The sequence below is a fragment of the Crocuta crocuta genome, unplaced genomic scaffold (genome assembly GCF_008692635.1).
Source record: "Crocuta crocuta isolate KB4526 unplaced genomic scaffold, BGI_CrCroc_1.0 scaffold112, whole genome shotgun sequence".
Taxonomy (NCBI): Eukaryota; Metazoa; Chordata; class Mammalia; order Carnivora; family Hyaenidae; genus Crocuta; species Crocuta crocuta.
In genome coordinates, this window is record NW_027528818.1 from 1,803,561 (window position 1) to 1,817,152 (window position 13,592).

A 13,592-nucleotide genomic window follows, 5' to 3' on the forward strand; every position below is an offset into this window, starting at 1 on the left:
CCCTACTAGCAAAAGGCTTCACTGGTTGTGACTGCCACATATACCTTCAGCCATAGACCTGGGAGGACCTCGCAAGCATGGAGTAAAACGTAGGAAATATACCATAAGGGAGAAATGGGTGGGATGCAGCACTGGGGTAAAAAATCTTCAGGAAAATGGAAATGAAAATCACTGGATAAGCAAAGAAGGAAGCAAGGATAGAGAGAATGTGCACATGGGAAGGTGCTTAAAATGCACAAACATGTTCCTGAGGCAACATTCCATACATTTAACTCTAAGCTTTCTAGAACCAATGTAAAAAGGAACTTTGATAATTATCCAGGTGTCTTAAATGAATTAAAAGTGAAATGTATACCCTTATTTTTCTCTCAGGAGTCTAACATAAGTCACTAAGAAAAAAAAATCAGAGGTGGGCAGAGGGAAGGGGATTTTGATGGGCACCAAAGTGAGAAGAGGGTGTTATAGAGATAGTAATTAGGACATGACCATTTCCAGCTTAACTGGCTCTTGTTTTAGTGACTGGCAATCCAAACAATTAAATGAAGGAGTGCTTTCCATGAGGGAGTTTGTAAGGATTGAAAGGAAGACAGTGTTGGGGTGCCCAGGTGGCACAGTGGGTTAAGCATCCAAATTTGGCTCAGGCCATGGTCTCATGGTTTGTGAGTTCAAGCCCCTGGTCCTGCTCTCTGCTGTCTTTGGATCCAATGTCTCCTTCTCTCTCTGCCCCTCCCTACTCCTCTCTCTCAAATAATAAACATTAAAAAAAAGAAAGGAGCACAGTGTTATTTCATGGTTGGATGCATGATATGACACTATAGACAGGATAGAATTCTCTCACAGAGACTGTTGATGGGCAAGTGAGATCATGGCAAAAATGGCGGATATCTTGTGGCCACGGTTACTGCCCTATGGACAAGTAGATTTCTGATGTTGGAGGCAAAACATCCAGAGACTATGTGCTCCTTTTTCAATATATCTGAGACATCTATGGGGCCTTCTGAAAATATTTGAGGGTGGGAGAATGATGAAGGCATAAACGTAAAGGCTATAGTGGCATTAAGAATTGTGCATTCCTTCCAAACCCTATTAGTACTTACAGACTGTTGGATTAGAAAATATTTGAGTTACATACTGTTTACAATGCTTGTGAAGTAAAAAATACCAGATGCTTTGGAGATTGACAGTTATTCTTGGTTTACAGATCACCCAGGAGTTTCTGCTTCAGTTGATTAGAAAGAGATAGTGCTATGGTAGATATTATTGGCTAAGTTTTCTGCATTATTTTAAAAATTCTTTTCCAGTAGTACTAATTTCTGTTTGGGGATACGTGTGATTCTGAGAGAAATGGATCTAAGATGGAACATATGACCTAGGCTAATCTAATCAGCACATCCTATTCACAAATTTTAATAATTAGTTAAGGTTGTGACATAAATTTTAAGCCATCTATATAGATTAAATCTCATTTCTTTTACTGGAAATATTGGAACATTGGTGCTGTTGAAGAAATTAATGAAAAAGTGTGTTGCTTTGGGCAGTTGCAGCCATTTGAGGACCCTGAGGTAAGCCAGTTTTAGGATGAATCCTATGTAGAAAGAAATGAAAAAGAAAATAGATTTTGGATTCCTGAGTGGCTTGATCAAGGTTTACCTGTAGCCTACTCTCTCTCTTGTATTTTTCATTAAATAGGTCAGTGAATCTTCTCATATGGTTTAAACATGTTTCTGCTAATTATTACTGAAAGTATTGTTACAAGTAAAGGTGTAAAGTACCTTTATATCAATAACTCCAATAACATTGTGTAAATGTTGTCCTACTTCCTTAAGCAGACAAGGAAAATTTCCATTATATCATGAAACTAGACAAAATTGGTAAAAGTGACTGGGTCTTCCCACTAGAAGACACCAAACTGGAGGGAAATCTAAAAACCATTTTCATTTGTATTTCAGGCTGCTCCATTCCAGACACTAGGCAACTAGGGAGTAGACAATATGCTCACTTATTTTACTCTAAGTCATACTGAACATAGCATTATTTGTTTAAAAAGTTAATGGTGTTGGTAATATTTAATTAACATTTAATATTTTTTTGGTAACAATCATAAGGTAATTAACACACTACCAAGTTTCTAGGAAAATAAGGAAAAGAAGTTATTTAGCTTTTGGAATTAATGGTGGGATTGGACAGTTCCATAGCATTTCAGTAAATGTTTTCTGAGGCCAGCTACGTGCTAGGTACTAGGACACATGACAGAGATGAACAATGAGGAACTGTGGTTCCTGCACTCTTAGTGCTCACAGTTTATCCCCGAGAAGACAAATGAGTTTTGTTGTCTCATGTGCTAACTTGATAAACTGATCATGGTTACCTACAGATCTGTGTTGAGAAAAAGACTCAGCTTGTGTTTTGATTCAGTCAGAAAGGGCTATTGGATTTAGGTTCACCTGGGCCCCTCCTACTTCTGTATCCATTAATAATATCTGCTATGGGCACAAGAACAGAAAGCTTGTGGAACAAGTTCTTATATTCGCTATCCCCGACCAAGGGGTTAGAATTTAGGTGTCAGTTCCAAGGCACATATGCCTTCTACTGAGTTGCTTCAATAATAAGGTTTCAGATCTCATGTGCTAATGGTACTATGCTCAAAAACATCACCCTATGGCTGTGAAAATATATTTGCATTCAAGACCTAAAGATTCCAGGAACGATTTTGAAAAAAATCATGAAACAAACTGCAAGAAAGTAAGAAAAATTTCCTAAAACAAAACAAAACAACAATATACATGGTTTTCCTTTTTGCTTAATTTTATAGGGAAGCTTGGGATTTATGAGTAAGAGACTTGCGCTCTCCAACAACCTCTGAAAATGATGGGCCTGGGCAGATATGATAAATGCGGGCAAAGCAAACATAGATTTTGTTGGCCCTGATTATTTTGTATGCTATGGGTTTTTTTTGTAAGGCAGTTTGCTGAATCTAAGTTTCCTGATGAAGATCACATTTTCTTTAGTGGGATGTGGCCCAAGAAAGCAGTTCAAAATGGTTGGTGTGGGTCAAGAAAAGAAAGGGTATTTTAGTATTCTCATGTCTCTAATTTAATTCCAAAATGTGAGTCCTGTACCCCCAGCATAGTTAAATGCTTTTTGTAGCATGATGAAGGGGAGTAGGAGGGAACGCAACCTGCCAGAGCCACACAGATTTATACCTTATAATAGCTACCAATGCGCTGCAGTAAAATTTTACGTTTCAGCTAAATTACTAATGACTTTCAGGCCCGTGCCAGAAATTTTAGAGTAGGCTTATAAAGGGAGATGAGAGAATGTACAGTCAAGCATTCTTAAGAGTGGGGTGTGTGCGTGTGTGTGTGTCTGTGTGTGTGTGTGTCCGTGCGTGTGCATATGCGTGTGTTTTTCATTTGGGATTATGGGACACGTGCTCATCATTTTTCGCCATCTTGATTAAATATAATTAGGTTCTGGCAAGCTACCCTTCCCCTCTCTTGGACGCTGGCGCTTTTTTGTATTTTCACATGGGTTATCCGCAGGAGGTTAGAGCAAGAGGTTATTTTGTTGCCTTACGCCTTTACTCCAGGGGTGGCCACATTTTTTTGACGTATTGGGCTTCACAGTGATTTACAGATTAAGGCTCTGGCCTGTACTGAGGCCAGCAGGGCTGCTGTTCTCTCTCGCTGACACATCTTGCTGCTTGGAACTAGTGGCTCCTTGCTTACCCTCTCATTATAGTTCTTAGCCCACATTTCCTTTTGGCACAGAGCACTTGGTTATTTTGACGATGTGCTGGATTTGCCTCCTGCCTCTACCCCCTGCTGACTTGTGAAAATGACCACAGACAGGGAAGCAGGTGATGGGAGGGAGCTGCTCCAGTGCCCCCCACCCCCAACCGGGGGCCCAGGAAAGTTTCTCCTTAAGCAAGAACGTTGCTTTACAAGAAGCCTCAGAGTGTCAGATTTGCCTTGCTAACATTGATCTGGTCTGCCCCGGGCTCCTGATTTCCTCTCTTTCTCTTTCTTCTTCTTCTTCTTTTTTTAACTGCAAAATCTTTACAGAACACAAAATAGCTCACAGCTCCCTGGATAGCGAAGGCATCCTCATTGGAGTGTTCCTCTGCTAAGGGCACTAACCACTTCTTTCATGGTCTCAGGACCCTTTGAAAAATGTAGGTCCCTTTCACCTGACAACGTGTCTGTATGGATGATGCTTGCCAGTATGCAAAAAGTGAAAATTAAAGTAGAGTGAAAGTAAGCTATCCTAACGTTAAGAGCAAAGGCCATTAAGACTTCTGTGTAATAATAAAAAACCACAAAGCCCAGTGTTTATGTATATGAATTCATTTCTTGATTTTTATATTTAGTTTTTACTCAGAATTACCAGTATGTAATGCTATTTAGATTTTATTCTTTCCAATTTATTTTACAACCTAAAATTTTCATATTGGCCTAATAAGAATATTTTTTTTTGTCTTTTGGACTTCCATCCTTTTTGCTGTTATTTGTTCTATTAAGTCATTTTCACTTATTTCCACTGTGTTTCTGTAATTTTAAAATTAAGGAAGTCCGAACTTAAGTTGCTACCATGCAAAACTCTTTCACAGGAAGGGACATATTTCCGGGGTATATGAAAGACCCAGTTCTATATGTAAGCTTCTGTAGGACTGATTTCTGTGGGAGTTTGTATTACTGGCTTCCAATGGATTTGAAAGTTGTTAAAACCTGACAACTTATTAGTGTGTTTAAGTAATCATTATTCCTTTGATATTTTGGGTTTTCTCCAAATACATTTTTAAAAAGGGCCCCATATGCTCTTTAACCATCTTCTGTAACAAAAGAAGAAACTAAGTCTTAGGTCAATGTGCCTCTTGACCAGCTCATTCAGATGACTATGTCTAGTGTTAGAACCCAGCCCCGGGTTAAATTCAGTATTCCTCCTGTTACAGGTGAGAAAGAGTCTGAATTCTGTGAACCAAGGTCCCTGTGCTTGGATTGCCCACAGGNTGAATTAATGGGTCACTCTGGGCTGGGAGGAAGGAGTTCAGATGTACAGAGGGGTGGTGTCTAATGGAGGCTGCTTCCAATCATTTGGGGGACCCCTCCCACAAACCTACAATGTTTGCAGCCTTTCTTCATGGAGGGGGACAGTAACTGATTGCAAATGAATTATAATGAGTCTAGGGGCTACCCTGGGGCAGTGAAGAGTGCATGCTCTGTACCTAGGACTCTTGGTCTATCAGACCCAAGGTCTTGGAAGCCACAAAGTCAGGTTGTTGTGCCTCCTGGTTTTTAATGTGTAGCTTATTTATCATTGCCTTTACCTCTGGCTTATGTCGCTATTTATTACCCTTAAAAAACTTGGTACTCTACCTCCAGGTGGTCCTTCCACTACTCAAGTTTAAGTTCTAACATTTCCATTTGACCATATGTGGCCATAATTAAATCATGCAGTTAGCCTGATGGGTCAGCTAAGACTTGGATACCGAAAAGATATTTTTGTTTCATTTCACTTTATTTTATTATTTTATTTATTATTTTTAATGTTTGTTTATTTATTTATTTATTTATTTATTTTAATGTTTATTTATTTTTGAGAGAGAGAGACAGAGCATTGAGTAGGGGAGAGGCAGAGACAGATAGAGACACAGAAGTTGAAGCAGGCTCCAGGCTCTGAGCTGTCAGCTGTCAGCACAGAGCCCAACGTGGGTCTTGAACCTACCAGAGTGAGATCATGACTTGAGCCAAAGTCAGAGGCTGAACTGACTGAGCTACGCAGGTGCCCCAAGATATTTTCATTTTAAAGTGATTTAATTTTGATAGGAAGCAAGAAGAAGAAGGAGAAGGAGATTTCTTCCTAATACATTTTCAGGCTAATATTAAAATATTTATTTCTAAATCTGGGTCCATCCCAGCTTATGTTCTGCTTTCCTAACTCCTTGGAGGTAGCCTGAGAATTATAGCATCTCCCACCAAACTGTTAGACAAGGTCTGTGTTGAACCCACTTTGATGGGCTTGGGACCCTCGTGTCAAGGCTGACATCTCAGTCGGGCTAATATACTGAGCTGTCGGTCTGGCCACCAAGTTTATTCAGCTGGTTTTGCTTTGGCAGGCAGCCTCCGGGACCTTCATGAAAACCACTGCCTCGGCTATTCTGGCCTTCTTTTGAAACATTCACAGGCTTGGCCCAGAATGTAGGACCGAATGGTACCAGGATGTTCAGATGTCTCCCAAAGACTCCCAGAAAATACCAGCTTATGGGGCTGATAGCCAGAAATGGTGTTTAATTCTGAGTTTGGTACTTACAATGAGGCTATCACCTCTCTGCATATTAAATCCCCCAAAGGTGGCCAAGCATGACTTGTACTTTTCATGTCAATGTTCTGTGAGGAATGGTGGTGGATTTGTGACCCTTGGAAACTGATCAGAGTAACTTGGCAGCATTGGAGATTGTGAGCCATGGAGGTCACCCAGTCCCATTTGGAGTGAAGGTTCCTGTTTAGGATTTGGGTCCAGTGAGGTCTACGGGGCAAGAATTCATGTGAATTTTCTTTTTTGTCTCTCTCTCTGTGATACTATGAGCTTCTTTTCAGAGAGCACTGTTATCTACAGTTCATTTTCACAGCTATTTTTTTATTCTTCCAATTTTACCATTTCTACTACTCTACCATGAGTAAGGCAAGATAGAAAAATCAAGACCCAGAGTCTACAGTCAGGGACCTAAATTACCTCAGCTGCTGATTCTCAGTCCAGCATTCCTTCCATCATCTTGTATTGCCATCCCTGGAATGGAGCACGGGGAATGGCCAGGTCTGAGACAGATTAATGTTCTGAGAACACGATCTTTGAAAGAGCCGCGGTGGAACTTGCCAGGGATACCTTTGTTCAATGGGCAGTGTGTTCTTTTTACACTATTTCAGCTCTTGTGAATTGCTTTTTATTCCCACAAAAATAAGGGCTATACATATATACATATGTGTGTGTGTGTGTGTGTGTGTGTATAATTTTTAAAAGTCACTTAGAGTCCTCAGATGACATTTTTTGTTTCCTATGGCTGCCATAATAAACCACCACAAACTTGATGGCTTAATACAATAGAAATGTTTTCTGTTATAGTTCTGAAAACCAGAAGTCCAAAATCAAGATGTCAGCAGGACTGTGCTTCCTCTGATGTCTCTAGGGGACAGTACGTCCTGCCTCTTCAAGCTTCTGAAGACTCCTGATTGTTTACCTTCTGGAGCATAATTCCCATCTCGGCTTCTGTCATCATGTGGCCTTCTTTCTTGTGTGTCTGTGTCTATGTCCTCCTCTCTTCTGTAAGGACTTGTCATTGAATTTAAAGCCTACCCTAACTCAGTACGATCTCAAGATCCTTAATTTAATTTATTTGCAAACCCCCCTTTTCCAAATAATGTCACCTCTATAGTTTCTGTGGGTTAGGACATGGACATATTATTTTGGAATGTACCACTCAGACTCCTATGGCTAACTCAGAAAAAATGCTTTGTATTTAGATGGTATGGGAATGGAAAGTCTTGAGTCCGTGTAGCTAGATGTAGATAATAGATGTAGATTATGCAGTTTAGATTGCACTGATGTTTTAAGTGAAAGAATTCCTCTTGAGGAAAATAATCTTACCCTCTATAGTGTGATTAGATAATAATGAGGATATGAAGGAAATAGGGAAAGAGGGAGGCAAGGACGGACCACTGTGCTCTACTGTGTATTGCCCTAGAAGATTTCTGCTTCTACATTCTTCACTAACAAGAAATATCCTTCACTTATGAAATTTTTTGCATATTCTGTTCCAATGGAGAAGTCACTTGACAGAATTTTAGGTCAGAAGCCAATTGTACTTGTCTTAGTGTTCTGAAAGAAAGATCTTTCTCCCCTGTGGTTCTGGTCAATTGACATGGGAGAAGCATAAAGATAATAAAGACTCTTCCAGCTGAAAACTGCTGGGAAGTAAGACAGAGTCTGCTCTTATAAATAACACACAATGATATGAACTTTAGTAACCAGAGAATAGAGTCAACATTTTTAGGGACAATCTAAACTTCAGTGTTTGTATGGCTGTCTCCTTATGCCTTCACTACTCATCTCCTCCAAGATGCCTTCCCCAAACAACCTTCCCAAAGGAAAAAATATCTTATTATTTTTCTCAGTTCCTCCTTTGTTTCTTTTATGACACTCACCACAGCTTATAATAGCTTCTTTTCTTGTTTTGGGTCTGTGTTTTTATGAGACTGTGAGCTCCATGATGACAGGGACTGGGTCGGTTGTGTTCATCACTGAAGCCCCCAGAGCCTTTGTAAATGTCTGGCTCATAGCACCTTATGAATAAGTATTTGTGTACTCATGAACAAGAGAGCAAGTGAATAAGTAGCTGGCCTATTGATATGTTGAGACAGATGCAAGAAAATATCCTGGGCAGAACTCAAGACAACAGCACATGATGCAAAGCAAGTTGGTGAATTCGGTCATCTGGGAAGAGCATAGTGACAAGAAGTTTTCATCAATTTCTTCCTTCTTACTACTACCAGTATCCCTGCTACAATTTCCCATAAATAATAGTATAATATTAAAATTAAAAGACTCTTGGAGAGTTTTAAATTTAAGAGAAATACCAGAAGCACAATAAATAAAACCAAAAGTAATTAATGGGTTATGAGTTAAAGCTACTGAAAATATTATATATATTCACTGGAGTCAAATTTCCTGTTAGGAATGATAATAGGAGAAAGAACTGACTTTGATGTCTTGCCAAAAGCCACCAGTATGGTGATCCCAGTTACTGTGATGTGGGCACCTGGCCTACAGATTTCAGAATTCTGTGTGGTTTCCCTCAACCAAGTTTCTGAAGGAGCCAGCAGAAAGGGTAGGGGTAGGAAATGTGTTATCTATAAAAGTAAACCACAAAAATAATTTCCAAGTGCCACTAAAGGCCTCAATTTAGGCTGTAAAAGCCAAGACATTTAGAATAAACTATTGTAACTTCTCACAAGTATGGTAACACACATGGCCAACAGCATGCTGGATGTGGGGGGGCGGGGAGAGTGTGGAATATGTCAACATGGGTGGGGAAGAGGGAGAGGCCTTGGGGGTGGAGAAGTGAGCTTCATGGGTTTGAAGATTTGCTCTGCCCTTTTGGGAATTATGCTTCTGACTCTTAAAAATTAATTTATTGTGATCTGCCCATTGCAATATTAAAAAATATCTATGAGTGAAAGGATGCATATAGCACTGAGTAGAATACTTAGAAACTTTGGTGAACTATGCCGACATCTGAACAAAGGTAAAACCATCTACCAATGGTTAGGAAGATTCACTCTACTTTTGATGACAGTTCTTCTAAATTAAGAATTAGTCAGAACAGCTGCACCTAGAGATGTATTTACCCCAGATTCAAAAGTTATATGTCAGAAGGGATAGATTAATAAATACATTGCTTATTCCATTAAAGCAAGGTCAGCATTTCATTTTTTTGCTACAGGGAGCCAAGCTCATTTCCTCCAAGCTGTCGTCTATACAGGGTCTATCAGGGTGCTTCTGGTTTGAAGGGGATGAAGCACAGAAAGAAAGAGCTAGAAGTGGATTTGGCAATGAGAAATTTCATTACAGATACCAAATTCCCAGGTAGGTGGCTTGAGAGTTGATTTTTTTTTTTTTCTTTTTGGTCAACTTTCCACTCTGCCTACCCTCTTGGCCAGTGGGTTACAGCAGTTCTGGGCATTATGTTTTTACCCAGCAATGTCCAAAGATGTGAGGGGAAGAAGAAGACATGTTCCCCCTCACCCCTTGGATTCCCCTTTAAGAGAAAGTAAACTGTTCTCATGCATCCCACAGCTGACTTACCCGTATGTTTTCTCTGCCAGATTTGCAACTTTTGTCAAGTTCCAAACCAATCACCGGCGAGAGGGGTGGGATTACCTTGACTGGGTTCATGGAAACTTACCTTCCTGAGGATGAAGAGGGCCCCGGCCTCTCCTGAAACACATGGCTGCCTGATACGCCATCAGGATTGAGAGAGAATGTCTGTTGGGGAAACAATCAACAGTGTTTGCCACACAAGGAAACTATTTAGAAAAGGCTTTAATCAAAATTTCCTTTGTGTCAGGTCAGATTGGCTATATTTTCCTTCTTGCACTTTTTTAATGCCCTCCTCCTAAATAGTCTAAAAGGAAATCACATTCTGTGAATGAGGCCAATCATCTCTCTAGACCAGTATTTTAAGCTTCGTGAACCATATCCAGTCCCTGCCACTGGGGCTGTTGGTGCCTTCCCTTTGTCCTCTTCATCTTCTCCCCCTCCCCCTCTCCCTCCTCATGTGCTCTCTCTTCTCCTTCTTCTTGCCCTCTTCTTCTTTCTTTGCCTCTTCCTTTTCCTTCTTCCTACAATCCTTTAAAACTATAAAAAAATTCTAAGCTTATGGCCTATATAAAAAAGGCCAGGCCCATAGGGCCTGAAGGCTTTAGTTGGCTCACCTCTGCCCTAGATAGAAGATGCAGAACAAGGGAAAATATGACCAATGTGCTAAAATAAAAGCTAGCATTTTGTCATCCTTGAATGAAATCTGTGAGATCACCTAGACTCACAGTTACATGAACTTGGAAAGAGGAAAGAGTGGAAGAAGGCACCACACATAGGTAGTTTGGTTTGCCTCAGCATTAGCAGAGAACTTTGGCAGCAGGCAGAATAGCAGTGGAAGAAAAAGGCAGATGCCCTGTTGAGGCCAAGGGATGTTTGGCTCTGATGGCTGTGTGATCCACTGGTTTTCCTAGGTTGGGGGAGCTGGGGAAATCTGGGGATACATTAGCTTTAGAAATCTGAGATTCCCCTCAAAGTTCCATTTTACTCTAAGAGTAAGTGCAACAGAGAACTCAAGTTCTCCATTATTAATGGAAGCATGTCTTATTCATACCTGTACTTCCAATTTTACCTTATGCTTTCAGCTACTTCCTAATAAATCACTTACCTAATGTTTCTTCAATTTCGTTTTGATGTTTTTATTGGAAAGGAAACAAATGCAAAAAGATGTCTTAATAATATAGGAACCTACAAAAATACAATGATCTAAATCTAGCAGTTAAAAGTAAGCAGTTAACATATTTCAATAAGACACTTTAGAATGCTCAAAAAGATGAGAATCATTTTAAAATTTTGAATACTATCTCTTCCCTTCCATGTAGGCTTCCTATTATAGTTTTAACTATAGATTTAAAACTATAGTTTTAACTATAATAGAATACTAGAAGTCTAGGACATTAAGTCTAATAACACTGGCAAATCCATTGTCAGTTTTAGTTTGACCTAATTACCTCTCTTTTTTGGTATTATGCCAGGCAAGTGGGGAGCAAAATCAGTCTTAAAGGCACCTAGGTCTGTTAGTAAACTGTGACTAGAGATCTGAAATGTGCCATGCAGTGTAGCTTTGGGGAATGACATGGTAACTGGAAGGAAATGGGCTCTTTATCTGGCAATTGAGAGAACAGGATGGAGAAAACTAGAGGGAATTCTTACAGGTGCCCCCAAGTGAATGGGAACACTGCCCGAGGAACTTGGAACCCTTTAACCGCTGTACTTCCTCAGTAGCAGTGGGGGAAGAAACATGAAAAATTCCCTTGAGCCATCCTTATGTGGATGGGAAAAATTATACCTAATGATTTGCAATAAATTCCAGATATTGAGAAATGAGCTTTAAAATTATAGACTTGAATGAGGAGGATTATTTCAGGTCTTCTACTAACAGCTAAAGTTTTTATAGGTAGCTTCACTGTGATGATGATGATGATGATGATGATGATGATGATGATGATGATGATTCTTGTACAACCTGGTTGCCACTTCTTATAGCCCAATGCTAAACTGGAGGCAGGTGTGTGGGAGCTAAATATTTTTCTTTCTTTTTTAAAAAAATTTAATGTTTATTAGTTTTCAGAGAGACAGAGAGAGACAGAGAGACAGAGTGTGAGTGGGGGAAGGTTAGAGAGAGAAGAAGACACAGAATCCGAAGCAGGCTCCAGACTCTGAGCTGGCAGCATAGAGCCCAGTGAGGGGTTTGGACTCATGAACCATGAGGTCAAGACTGAGTCAAAGTCAGAAACTTAACGGACTGAGCCACCCAAGTGTCCCCAAAGATTTTTCTTACTTATTTGTTTGAGGTTTATGAAGAATTTAGTTTAAGGACAAAAACTATTATAGATTTTTGTATTTACAAATTTCACATTAGTTTTTACTTTTGGAATCATTATATTTACAAATCAAACTGTACTTAGAGAATTACTGAGCTTAGGAATGTTGGTAATTAGTTGATAAAATTGAAGAATAAAGAGCAATATCCTTCCTGAAAAGACATTAAACAAATAAAATTTGGGGATCATAAGTATGTGATATGCTGAAGTCCACATTAAATAGATCACATAGTGATTGATCCCTAATGTCCCGGGTTACACTTCTGCCCCTCCATAGATACTGGCTGGATTTAAATGATTAATGAGTGGTGATGTGGACTTAGGTACTGTTCACATGTGAAGACTCCTTTGTGGTCTCAGGCTGTTGACTGTATTTATGTCATTGTTTGTGGTCTTATGGTTTTGCTTCTGTCTTTGCTCCATGTTCCTCCCTTTCCCCACACCATCTGATAGATGACCCCTTTGCCTTATTTCTTTGATCCACGTTACCTAACATGCAGGGCTAATAAGAAGGGTTGGTCTTAACTATTTCTCCAACCTGCCCACTTTAGAATGTTCCTCTAGTCCTTGGAGTTTCTCCTCAATCCCTCCTGGCTAGGACAGGTTCCAATGCATATAAGAACTTTATGTTGTCATGTACTCAGCAGGTTGAGGGTCCCACTTTGCTGGTGGCCAGAAAGGGTGGGAAGGAGCCAAACTTCATGCTGTTCTGTCCATTCAGACTAGCATAGTAGACTATTTAGATATACATAATTACATTTTACCCTAAACTGGGTAATTTCCTAAAGGAATTACATAAAGGAAGAAAGAGATTACAGTTGTAGTTCCCTTGGATTTTCTCTTTAGTTTCAAAAAATACAAGTTCCTAAAGATAGAGACCCCCAAGGATGGGATCTTGTGGATAATATTCCCACTCACCCATTTCTTAAAATCTTTTGTTTATGGTTGTATTTTATTTTTTGAGAGAGAGAGAGACATAGCACATGCAGTAGAGGGGCAAAGAGAGAGGGGGGGAGATAGAATCTGAAGCAGGATCTAGGCTCTGAGCTGTCAGCACAGAGCCCGAAGAAGGGCTTGAACTCATTGACTGTGATATCATGACCTGAGCTAAAGTCGGATGCCCTACCGACTGAGCCACCCAGGCTCCCCCCACTCACTCATCACACTTCCATCACTTTTTTTCCCTTAATTTTCTCCATTCCAAAATCCCTAGTCTCTTCTGTGTAAAACACCACCCCTTTCATGGGAAAACTTCTGGGTTGGAGCTAGGCAGTCTCAGGGAGCATCCTAGATTTCAGTAGTGGTTAATGGGGGACAGTGGCGCTTACAGTCACTCAGTCTCACTGGCTGCAGTGGTAAGGATCAGTCTCTGTACCAGCAGTGATGAGGCTCCAGGTT

At 40.0% G+C, this 13,592-nt stretch overlaps 1 protein-coding gene across 1 annotated transcript in view; it reads left to right on the forward strand.

The window, feature by feature from the left end:
* The window catches only part of LOC144224802 (uncharacterized), a 134,593-nt gene extending 123,607 nt beyond the window's left edge, over positions 1–10,986 (forward strand). The window contains exons 4-5 of the mRNA XM_077755888.1: positions 9,497–9,639; positions 9,879–10,986. Coding sequence (XP_077612014.1) covers positions 9,497–9,639; positions 9,879–9,966 — 231 coding nt within the window. The 3' untranslated portion in view covers positions 9,967–10,986. The remainder of the gene's footprint in view (positions 1–9,496; positions 9,640–9,878) is intronic.
* Positions 10,987–13,592: the final 2,606 nt, after the last annotated feature.